At 39.9% G+C, this 12,816-nt stretch overlaps 1 protein-coding gene across 6 annotated transcripts in view; it reads right to left on the minus strand.

The window, feature by feature from the left end:
* ADRB2 (adrenoceptor beta 2) overlaps positions 1-12,816 on the minus strand; it is a 138,642-nt gene that overhangs the window by 61,410 nt on the left and 64,416 nt on the right. For 2 of the 6 annotated variants that reach the window (XR_015794737.1, XR_015794736.1), the window contains exon 2: positions 854-938. The exons of 2 other annotated variants lie outside the window; for them this stretch is intronic. Coding sequence is in view for 2 of the 4 variants with exons in the window: in XM_088133666.1 (XP_087989792.1) it covers positions 854-930 (77 nt within the window). In the remaining 2 variants the exon portion in view is untranslated. The remainder of the gene's footprint in view (positions 1-853; positions 939-12,816) is intronic. 2 more of the 6 variants (XM_088133666.1, XM_088133665.1) reach the window with 1 other exon arrangement.

Below are 12,816 nucleotides of genomic sequence, written 5' to 3' on the forward strand. Positions count from 1 at the left end.
TGCGCTCACTTGAAGTAAATGGTGTCCATTTGCTCCTGGTTCTGCCAGGAAAGGGTTATAAATTACAAAAGAAGTATATACCAGCCCAATAAGATCCATACTGCAGAAACTGAGCCTTGGAATCAGGAAATTGATAGAGAGAACATGGGATGGAGTGGAATAAAAAAAGAAGAAAGAAAAAGAAATGATGTCTGCATGACTGCAATTTGCTTTAGTGAGAAAGAATGATTGGGTGCTGTTTCCTCCTGCTACCTGAACTTCAGAAAAGAGATTGAGCACTGGGAACTCAAATGGTAGTATCAATGGGCAGATGGCCCACTGTGACCTTCTGTCCAATGTTTCCTGCTTGAAGGCAGAGACTGCTAACAGGACATCATACTAATAGTACCTGCTTGATTTGAAAGAGGGAGTTTGCTGATGCAGCTTGTCTTCTAGAAGAGGAGAGATGACTACTGTAACTTGAAAGACAAGAGGATGGCCAGTGTTACGTTGCTAGAGGGATGGTCTGCTTTGAAGGACTCCTTCCTCTGAAAGAAGTCAGGGCTGCCTTCCTGCAGTTTTAGGAGAGGACAAAAAGGGCCCTGTGGCCAGTTAATTTCTCCATTCTCCCCCTGTGCAATTTACAGCACCCACACAGGCATATAGAATTCTCTCTATATATTTCAAATCACCTGCTTGAGGGTGTATCCTGTCTCCTGTGCCATCTCACATGCCCATTTTTTTCAAACAAAGGGGTGAAGCAGGGCTGTATATTAATCCACTTTCTGTTTAACTTCTATATCAATGTATTGGTCCAAACAGTTTCTAATCCTAGCTTCCAACCTCCAATGATGACTAAGAGAGAGAATCCTACCTTGCTACATGCCAACTCTGCAGACATTCTTTCACTTTCAGTTGTAGGAGTGAAAAGGGCCCTCTGAGCTTTGGTTCCTATTGTTCTGAAAAAAAAAGAAAAGCTCATGATAAATTATTCAGAGATCAATGTCGCAGTCTTATCTAAGTGTTTAATTAAATACAACTAGCAGATCAATGGACATAAAGTAGAGCAAGTTAAAATATTTAGATATCTGGATGTCGTGTTCCAGAACTCACATTCCTAGTTGGCACAGATCATAGATGCTACAGAGTCTTCCCAGATGTGTGTGGCCATAGTTCTCAGTTCTTTTTCCAAAATGAGGGTTTGCATAACCCCTCTGCAGTTAGGGTTTTTCAGGGTAAGGCAGTTGCAAAAATGTTTTATGGTGCACAGGCCTACATTTACAAGTTCAATCTTGTTCTTTAGAGCTATCTTTCAGGTCCCTCAATGTGTCCTCAATGCTACCCTTTGACTGGAGAAAGGCCTTAGTTCCATAGGAGGATGAATTTGGATAAGTAAGTTCACCTACTGACATTATTCCCCAAGGGCCTGGCCCTGTTGATACTATTGCACACAAGTTGGAAGACCTTCAAGGCAAAATTACAATATATTGGCTTGTCTATAGCAGCCCTTTGTTCTTTAGGTTTTCTCAAAGCTAATGAAGCTGCCAAGCAGCAAATAATGGACATCAATTTGCAGCAAGATCATGCTAGGCGCTTTCCTTGGTTTGAGAAGGGGAACCTCAATAAACTTTTTGTCCCAGCTAAATACCTGTACAATCTTGCCACTGCAAAGTATCATAGGGCTTTTACCTTATCATATTTTAATGTGCTGTCTTCAGCCTTACTGGAAGGAAGATACCAGTGTAAAGACTTTGTCCTTGCCATTCAGGAGCAAATGAAACTGGGCCATGTGCTCCTGTACTCCTGATTTTATGATAAAATTTGTCACTTGCATTCACAGTAGCTCCATTTTTACTAAGTTCCATGGTAAATCAGGCAAATCTTGTATTTTATTTCTTCTCAGAGGCTATAAAGTCATTTTTAAAGTTGACAAATTTGGTTTCCAAGTTTGTATTATTAAAACATAGATAGTAAAGCACGACAAGTATTATTCAGTGTGACTAGAAACAAATTATGCGATATAAAAATTTATCTATGGGTTATTTTATATTACTTTATTTTATAGTTGAGTATGTTTTTCGCAGTCCTTGCTGTCAAGACATATCCAGGTGCTGACTGCGGTTCAGATCATGAATTGTTGGTGGCTAAGATCAGAGCCAAATTATGCAACATCAAAAAGACAGCACCACCAAAGAAGTTTGACATCACCAAAATCCCTTCCACATAGGTAATTGAGGTGAAAAATAGGTTTGAAATGCTGGACACTGCTGAGAAGATGCCCAGCGAACTGTGGCAAGAAATTCAATCACTGAAACAGCAGTTGAACACATACCATACAAGGAACCAGAGAAAAAGTGCAAGTGGCTCTCAGATGAAACCATCAGAATAGCTGAGTGAAGAAAAGCAACCAAAGGAGCAGGCAAACAGGAGGAAGCAAGGAGATTGAATGCAGATTTCCAAAGAGCAGCAAAGAAAGGCAATGAAGTTTATTGGGACCAGCATCACAAGCAACTAGCAGAGGACTGCATGAAGGGCCACACCAGGAATGCATTTGCACAAGTCAAAAGGATTCGAACACCATTTACTGCTCATAAAAGCATCATCAAAAACAAGCAAGGGAAAGAACTGTCTGCCCAACAAGATGTTAAGAACAGATGGTGAGAATATACAGAAGAGCTGTATGCCAGCCACAAAGAGGCCCAGCCTTCTTAGGATGATGAGGAAAGGGTAGCAGAAATAGAACCAGCCATTCTTCAGGAAGAGGTCTTGCGGGCAATGAACCAACTGTCAAACGACGAGGCCCCAGGTGTGGATAGCATCCCTTAGAATGGCTGCGGCCTGTACCACCCACAACCATCATAGCCTTGTGCCAGAAAATTTGGGAAATGTACACATGGCCACAGGATTGGAAACGATCAGTGTTCATTCCGTTGCCAAAAAAAGGGTGACTCCAAGGATTGCTCCAGTTACTGCATAGTTGCCCTCATCCCTTACGGTGGCAAGATTCTCCTTAAGATCACACAACAATGCCTGGCACTGACCATACAAAGGGAATAACCAGATATTCAAGCTGGCTTCAGAAGGGGTCATGGCACTTGTGACTATATTGCAAATCTACGCTGGATTATGGGAAAATCTCAAGAATATTTATTTTATTTTTTATTTATACATTCGATTTATTCTCTGCCCATCTCCCTCCAATGGGGAACTCTGGGCAGCTCACAAAGCATATATATAAACCTAACAGTGACAAATCTTACAAATCTTACAATTAGTGCTATATCTATTACACTATGTGACCAGCAGGGGTCACTAGGGGGTCATCCGGGCTTTTTCCTCCTCCATAGATCTTTCTCGCCGCTTGCATCAATCGTCGCTCATGCCGGTTGCATTCGGAGTTCAGCCAGCACCAGTATTTTGCTCCCCTGCGCAGCACCGCCGGTTCCTCCCATCTAAATGGGAGTCCCCATTTATCTACTCGCAGATGGAATAGCTTTCGAACTGCTGGGTGGGCAGGAGCTAGGACAAGGGACAGGAGCTCACCCCATCCCCCGGAGCTGGGCCCGAACCACTGGAGTGCCGACCATGTCTGACCAGCAAACTCCAGCGTCATTAAGCCCTTGTGCCACCGCGTCCCTATCAAAATATCAAAATATCAAAAGAACATTTACATCTGCTTTATTGACTACAAGAAAGATTTTAATTGTGTCAGTCATGAAGGCTGTGGATAGCCCTAGAAAACCTAAGGGTGCCACCATATCTGGTCAGGTTGATACAGTCGCTGTATACAAATCAAGAAGCCACTGTGCAAACACCATATGGAGACACTGATTGGTTCAAGAAAAAGAAAGAAGTAGTGCAAGGTTGCATTCTTTCACCTTTCTTATTCAACCTGTATGCTGAAGTGATCATGAGGAAGTTGGAACTTGAAGAATTAAAATCAGAATAAAGATTGGAGGAAGGAACATCAACAATCTTCAATATCCTGATGACACCTCTCCTCTCAGAAACCAAAGAAGGCCTGAAACATCTGATCAAAAGAATTAAAGAAGGAAGTGAGAAATTTGGCCTCTTCCTGAGCATCAACAAAACCAAGCTCATGACCACTGCGAGGGATGGAAATGTCAAAATAACCATTGATTGTGAAGAGATCGAATGTGTGCAAGAATTCACTTTCCTAGTTTCACAGATTGATCAAAGCAGTGAATGCAGTCCAGAAATAAAGTATTGAATCACACAGCAATGATGAGCATGAAGCGAGTACAGAGAAGCAAGGACATCAGCCTAGCAACTAAATGTAGATTAGTACACACTATCATGTTTCCCATAGTTACCTATGGTTGTGGAAGTTGGACCATGAAAAACTAGACAAGAAGAAAATCTACTTGTTCAAGCTGTAGTGTTGCAGAAGGCTTCTGTGCATTCCTTGGTCAGCAAAGGTGACAAACAAGCAAGTATTGGAGCATATAAAACCAGACATATCATTGGAGGACAAAAATCACAAAATTCCACCTTATTTATTTTGGTGATTATGATCAAACTCACTGGAAAAGGCAATGATGCTCATAACAGTCAGCGGTAAAAGGAAAAGGCCACCAAAAAACACAGTGGCTAGACACCATCAAAGCCAACACCAGCCAGAGCATAAAACAACTAAAAGAAGCCATACAAGATTGGAATATGTGGAGGGAACTGGTCCATAGGATCGCCAAGAATTGGACATGATTGAACAGATAGCAGCATCATCATGTTTTTCTTTCATATCTCTGCAGAGCAATTTTATAAATTAGTGATTTAGTCTTAAATGTTCAATATATTTGGACTTTGAAGAAGCAGGAGAGAAAGAGTATTGATGTTTTTGAACTTTGGTGTGGAGAAGAATCCTGAGAATAACTTGGACAACCAAGAAAGCAAACAAATGGATCATAGGACAAATCAATCCAGAATTCTCACTCAAGACACAAATAACCAGGCTCAAATTATCTTATTTTGGGCACATTATGCAAAGACTAGCTCTCTTGAGAAGCCAATAATGCTGGGAAAGGTAGAAGGAAAGAGAAGAGGACAACCAACAGCAAAGTGGATGGACTAAATTACAGTGGTGATGGTTGCACCATTGGAAGAGCTGAATGGCCAGGTCTGGGACAGATCATACTGGAGAAGCTCTAGCTATGTGGATAGTAAGAAGTGATACCAACTTGATGGTACATAATCAGTCAATCAATTTAACCTCTTTGCATTTTTATTGCTGATATTTTTTCTAATTTAAACAGAATTGCATATTAAGTTAAAGATAAGAGAAATAGAGAAAAGCAATAGAAAAGTGAAAAAGAAATAAAAAAGAGACACAAAAGAAGGAAAAAGAAAAAGAAAGAATAATAAAGGAGTGGCTTCCAATCTTCTTAACAGCAGTTATAAACATATTTATATTCTACCAGAGCCAGTTTGGTCTAGTGGTTAAGGCACCAGGCTAGAAAGCAGGAGACTGGGAGTTCTAGTCCTGCCTTGGGCATGAAAGCCAGCTGGGTGACTTTGGGCCAGTTGCTCTCTCTCAGCTCAACCCACCTCACACAGTTGTTGTGGGGAAAATAGGAGGAGGAGTGTTAAGTACAGTATGTTTGCTGCCTTGAGTTATTTATAAAAATAATAAAGGAAGGATATTTTTTTTAAAATCTACCCTTTCTCTCTAAGGTACATCAAAGTTTCCTTCTTTCCATAATCTACCCTTTCTAATAATCAAATACCTAAATCATCAGTTCATTTTTTTTTCAGCAAAAAGTCTATAAGGGATTTCCAGTCACTAATAAATGTAGTAATTGATCTTTCTCTAATAATCAGAATGTTGATGCATTTCCATTTGAACTTTGCAAGCCCTATTAGAAAACAGTATACTATTTCTGTCAATTCCTATAACAAAGATGTTCTGCTATATAGCAAGGTCTTCTTTTGTTAGAAACCGGCAGATCTAAACTGGTTCATAAGTGAATTGCGTTCTTCTTCACTTTGGGAAAATATAATTCAGCTCACTTCTGAACCAGTGTCATGTGAGTCACAGACACTTTTGAATCCTTAATAGCAAACCTCTTTCTTAACATGATCTGACAGACTGCCAATAGAAGCTCACATGGTTAAATAATCCCTTGTACAAAATTACCTCTCCATCTAAACAGCTAGAATTTAGGGGGAAATGTTCTAGTCCAGGATTATCCTTGCTTTACATAATGTCCCCAAAAGCTGAAGTTCTATGCAAATAATAGATTATATGTAGATTATATCCTACATAAAAAAGAGGGGCATCTATCAACCATTTGGTAAAGCCCAAACTATATATTTCATTTTGTATGTATAGTTTCATGACTGGTCCATTTGTCTATGCTTTGTGAAAATTAAATAGAATTTAATATGCACTTATTGCACTATTAAATGTCACTAAGAAGGTAGCATACTTTGAAAAAGTGATATCTTAAGGCAAGCTATACTAGCTGCATGCCTGACTCTTTCCTCAATTCATTGCTAGAGGTAGAGCAAATGAGAGGTACCACAAAATGTGACAGTGTAAAACGTTCCCTCTTCAGAATAGCAACTGCTTGTTTTCTGACTGCTTCTAATTTTCTTAACTCTCTAGTCAACTTCAGTTGTGGACTGAGCATGCTCAAACCAACAGGGGTTGAGAAAGTTGTCTTCTCCTCACAGTTGTTTTCTAAAGATGTTTTGTTCTTCTGCAGATCTCAAGGGTTGGCAACAAAGACTCTCTGACAGACAACTGAAATCCCTATTAATATACAGTATACAGAGATCAAATGGATTTTTGGATCCCATTGGCTGCTCAAATGTAGACATAGGATTCCCTTCTCTGTAGTATATAAAAAGAAGAAACACCACAACTGTTCATTTGGACTTTGTAAGTTATTTATATATATGGCTCCATATTTTCAACTCTTTTTCTTTCATCCACAGAAAGTGCAATATTGATTGTGGTAGAATGCAAGGAAGAGAGTTTAATCCTCTTCCTTCATGATAAAGCCTAAATCTAAATCATGTTCATGGTTGCTATGAGCCAGAAAGGCAAAAGTGCTAATTTAAATGCAATGATGTGGTAGTGGGAATTATTCTCACATATTTTCCTTTTTGACACAGAAAAAATGAACTCAGGAACTCAGAAATTGACCTCAGTCATCATAATGACTCTTTAGACTGATCACCTTCCTTGATAATCCTTCAAGACAGCATATTTGCTTGTATTTTTGTTTATGTGCTAGGAAATAGCATTTACAAGAACAAACCAGAAATATGTCATGCAAATGAAATGGCATTGCAGTTCTTCAAAGATAAGAAACCAATCCATTTGATTCATTGTTACTGCCCAAGAGCTGAGCAATAGATAATATAAACTTGATTAAGATCTAGAGTTGTTCAAGAATTGGCTCCATTTTACATGCTCCTTCACTGAAAAAGTAGTGCTGCAACAGGAATCAGAAGTGAAGCTGTTAAATAATGTCTTCTAGCAGGAACAAATCCGGGTTTCTCTCTGCTGCTCCCATTTGATAGTTTGCCCAGGGCTGGCATCAATATACAACCATTTTTGTCACACATTGATAATGTCTTACTCTTGTTTTCCAGGTCTTAATTACTATAATTTTTATTTTTGTTAACACCCTTTCTTTTCTTAGTCCTTTTCTGCCACTGTCAAATGTGCAGATGGCACACATCCAGCTGGTTTCTATTCATTTCTCCAACAGGAAATTGAACTAAGTTATTCAACAAAATAGATGAAGGAGAAAAAATTATTCTTCATAATAGATCACTAGCTAAGATGCTGCAATTTTTAAAAAGAAGCTTTAGTTTCCATGGGGACAAGATAATGAGTTTATGCTTAACATTCTTTCATAATCAGTGCTATCATATATATTTAAGTATTTAATTCATTGGGCCCTGGCTAACTGTTTATGAGTCACAGATTATTAATAGGAAAGAGAGTGACGATGATGTTGTAAACAATCATTTGAAGCAAAAAGATTTGCTTCCCAGGTTTGAAAGAGAAAGAAAAAAGTGAGATTTTCAGTCCATGATAGTTAACATTGAAGTCAACAGAAGTTCACAGACACTTTAAGGCCTCCTCATTTCAGGACTATGTATTCTAAGAGTGAGCTCATGATACGTAGGACTAGGTCTTACTACAAAACATTTTGAGCCCAAAATCCTTGACTTTTTACTGGTCAGAAGCAGCTTGGTCTTACCTAGATTAAGTTTCCTTTTGTTCGCTTTCATCTAATCCATTATTTATATCATACAATGAATTAGAAATTCAATTGCTTTCCTGGATTGATCTGGAAAGGAGAAAGAATGTTGGCTGTCTTTCAGATATGTGAACCAAGTCCCAAGGGAGAGGTGGAGGGAGGTAATGGAGCACTTCTCTCTGGGTTGCAGGGGGTGCTTAGCCTTGGGTGAGAACAGCATCTGGAGGTTGGGATTGGAAGGTGGAGTAGGTAGGTGGAAAAGGCTGCAAATGGACATGGTGTATTTTGGGTGCTGATGGAAATGGGAAGATTGGAAACAGATGGGATGAGATAGGTGTCTCCGTGAGTTGGGTTGAGAGAGGAGGGTTGGATAGGGTTGAAGAGGGTATAGAGAAGGGGGAAAATATTGCGATAGTGACGGGCAGGAAGAGATAATGACAGGGGGCAGGCCAACCCCAGCCTTGCTTCCAGCCTCCTGACCTTGTCTTGGAAGAGAGGTAGTGAGCTTTGGTGAATAATGGACTCCAACTCATACTAGTGAAGACCTGGCCTGGAAAGTAAGGGGATATTCCTATCTCTGAGATGTCTCCATCCATTCTGAGGTGCTGGTATCAGCCATGATCCCATGGCAAGAAAGGAGGAGTGGTTGTTGTCTTTTGGGAGATTCTGTAGGTGCTCAGAGAATCTATTCCACATATAGTCAGATGTGAGGCCTTGTTTGTAAAGTTGGGTTCAAGTGACAAGTTGGGTTTATTGCTGTTGTACTGGCTTCACAACTTTATCCCTGCCCAAGCTGTTGGACCTCACCACAGCTGATAGTGAAGTCCCCTATAGGGCTGCTTTGAGGAGGTGGAGGTTGGAGGTGACACATAAGTTCATGACCACCATGACAACCATGGACCACACACTTAATCCACATGGGGGGGGGGCACACATTAGATTTGGGTTTGTCTTTGGAACACCTGTGACATGTTCTTGTCAGGGTCAGATTATTCTCTGGTTTCCATGGAGTTGACCAGCACAATGAACCTCCACAGGGAGGACAGATCAATTCAGTTGATCTATCCTAAGTCCATCATGCATCTTCTGGGTTTTCAAAGACACTTTGGGCTTTTCTTGAAGCCCTGGTGGGCAGTTCTCTTAAGGGCTTTGTTGAACATTGAAGCACTAGGTTGGCTATAGTGTTCCACAGGATTGCCCCTCAGCAGCCTTTCTTGTCTGATGATCCAAGGGAGCTCTTTGGTTTACTGAGGTGCTCCTGGAGATGAAGTGACATCCAGAACAAGATTGACAAAAAACAGAGTGAATATGAGTAAACATAGATAAGACCTTATTTTTGAGCTTACAATATGGCAGTCAGCCTAGTAAAGCTCTCTTAATTCTCTGCCATTATCACATCTGTTGATAACCATCCAGCAGCATTGTTTATGGAAAACTAGCTTGGAAAATTGACTCCTGAGCTACTGTAATGAATTTGCACAGCATCCAGAGAGAAAATGGAGTTGGACAGTGCCTAGACAAATCCAGCTGAGTCAGTAAAGACTTCATCTTGCAAACTCATCTTGGCTTGGTTTGAGCCTGAGAGTCCTGAGGAAGTGGACAGAGTTTTCTGTAATGTTAGTGCCAACACCTGTGCTTTACTTACTTGTACTACCTGATGAATGAAAGCCACAAGGGAACGGATGGGAAGCTAGGTTTGGTTGATGCATATTTAGGTGATTATGGGATTATGCCACTTTTCTTGAAAGAGGGGGTAGTGACCCCCTCCTTAAGAGGCCATCACTCAACCTGGCTATTTTGGACAACTATCAAACTATCTCCAAAAGGAAAGATTGTTTAGAATACAACAGGGCTGCAGCTGGAGAGAATTCTAGATGAAGTAGATTATCTGGAGTATTTTCAGTTGGGATGAGGCTCTTTCTCTGGAATAACTTCCCCCAGCATATTCATACCATTCCCCCTTTATTAAGTTTCCAAATAGCCTTAAAAATGTGGCTGTTCTGGAGGCATTTGGGGATGAGATGGAAGCTTGTACTATCTCCAACATGTGGCAGATTGGGTGTGATGTTGTGGGAACAGTTAAATTTTTAACTCTATTACTGTTTATGGGATTTTATAACTTGGTCAGAGTCTTCATTTGGGGGTGGTCTATCACATGGAGTAAAAAGATAAATCAAATAAACATTGCTATCACAGAACTGCAAAGCCATGGACAACCTCTTCCAGACCTTCTTCAGAAAGACCCACACAGTAATAACACCTGGCCAGGGTTGGCTGGCCCTACCATTAGGTAGAGTGAGGAAACTGTTTCCTTTGGCATATGTATGCTGAGTGGGTGCTATTATTGAGCTTCCAAATATTAATTTGGTTGGATGGGCAAAATGATATATGCCTGCACCCTGTCAACTATCCTCCAGCTCTCAGATGCAATCAAGGATATGCACCTATAATCAGTGTTGAATAGCCAATCATCAATGCAGGTGGCTTCTCTATGTAAAGTGAAGAGGAAAGCCATCTTGTCAACTCCCAAATGTCTTTGGCTGGCCCCTGGTCCTGGCCCTGGCAAACAAAACCTGTAGGATTTTATCTCAGATTCTTAGTCAAGTTGGCTCAAGACTCTGCAATGTTACTTGAAAATCCCACCCCACCAAATCTGGACTTCAACAGTCTGGTTGCAGCTTGCATAGGAAATGTTCCACTGAAAACAATCCCAACAACATCATCAATAACATTTGCAGAAATGAGCCGCTTTGATTAGCTTTGGGAGAGGAGTGTCCCCTCTTCTTCTTCCTTAAAAGTGATGTGTGCATGTATAGCGTCATATGAATTTATCTTTCTCTAATATATATCTGCTCTAACAGGCAAAGGAAATGACCAAGATAATTATTTTGAGAAATTGGAAAACATTAGTATTTTGGATATTAAGGACTGGATTCAGGAGATGTGTAATTTATCTTTTTTTTTTTTGAAAAGGCAATCTTTTCCACCATTCAAAAAATGATGTTTGGCATAGATCATATTTTTCAACAATAGGGTCTGACTTTCTGCTTTTAAATTAGATATTGTTGTGCCATGTTTAATATTTGGTATATATGTGATATGGAGAGCCAGTTTGGTAGCGGATAAGGCACCAGACTAGAAACCAGGAGACTGTGAGTTCTAGTCCTGCTTTAGGCACAAAGTCAGCTGGGTGACCTTGAGCCAGTCATTCTCTCTCCGTCCTAGAAAGGAGGCAGTGGCAAACCACTTTGGATTATCTTGCCAAGAAAACTGCAGGGACTTGTCCATATAATTTCCAGAAATTAAGAATGACTTGAAGGCACTATATATTAGATTGTATAAAAATTTATTTTTTCTTTTCCTGTTCCTTTTTGTTTTATCCGCTATTGTCAGTCACTGCTTATTAGTTGGGTTTTTTGGGGGGAGGGGGTATTTTGGTATTTTGTATATTCTTTAAGTTAGTAATAATATTAAAAATACTTGCATAAATAATTGAGAATATTGACAACACTCCTATACAAGAAAGGACTATCAAGAGATTCCGAGGAAAGAAAGTTGAGAAGAAAGCCCTCAGAATTAAAAAGGATTTCCTTTGGAAGAAGGGAAGCTGGTTTGGTTGCTTTGGGCCAATTACTCTCTGTCAGTCCAACCCACCTCACACATTTTTTGCCGTGGGGAAAACAGGAGGGTGGAACATTATGTATGCTTTAGGTTTACAAATAAAGGTGGGACATAAATCAGATAGATAGATAGATAGATAGATAGATAGATAGATAGATAGATAGATAGATAGATAGATAGATAGACAGACAGACAGACAGACAGACAGACAGACAGACAGACAGGCAGATGCCAGAAAATAGCCTAATAAGATCTAAATGTGTTCATTCCAGTATGTTTTGGATTAACTGTTGAGCTGAAAAGCAGAAAATCAGTCTAGAGGAGAAATGGAATGGGAATGACTGGTGAAGTGGAATAAAAAACATACAGCTATAAACATGGTAGAGAAACCAGCTCAGTGTGTTGGACTGGCAATGGCATCCATAATAAACCACAATGGCAGTAATACAATAAGACCCATGCAATGACATCAACACATGAATGCAGGGACTCACATACTTGCATTAGATATTGTGGTGCAAGCACAAGTCACAGCATTTGCATGATGGTATCATAATTCCCTCCCCCCTTCCCCCATTCCACACGGAGGACATCTATGCAAATTGGTCACTTATGGACATAAGAAAAACTGTGTTTGATGAAACCAAAGGCCTATCTAATCCAGAATTTTGTGGCCAAGCAGATGGGAAAAAAGTCCAAGCAAGACATCAGTACAATAGCATAAGTCTTGTTTCCCCAGCAACCAGTCTTGAAAAGCATATTAATATTGAAGGTAATATATAAACACTGTAGAAAATGATTGGGAAAAAATCAGTATGGTACACTTCTTAAACTAATGGTTGTTTCAACATCTTTGGGCAATAAAGTTCATAAATTATGTGCCTGGTTCTGAATTCTTGAATTCAGAATTGAATGACCCTGAATTAAGCTATTCTGTGAAACCATGCCATATTCACTATTTACTCTCTCCACACTGCCC

This window comes from Python bivittatus, unplaced genomic scaffold (genome assembly GCF_059951505.1).
Source record: "Python bivittatus isolate LINGU-HERP-01145 unplaced genomic scaffold, Pbiv_v1 ctg000080_np1212, whole genome shotgun sequence".
NCBI lineage: Eukaryota > Metazoa > Chordata > Lepidosauria > Squamata > Pythonidae > Python > Python bivittatus.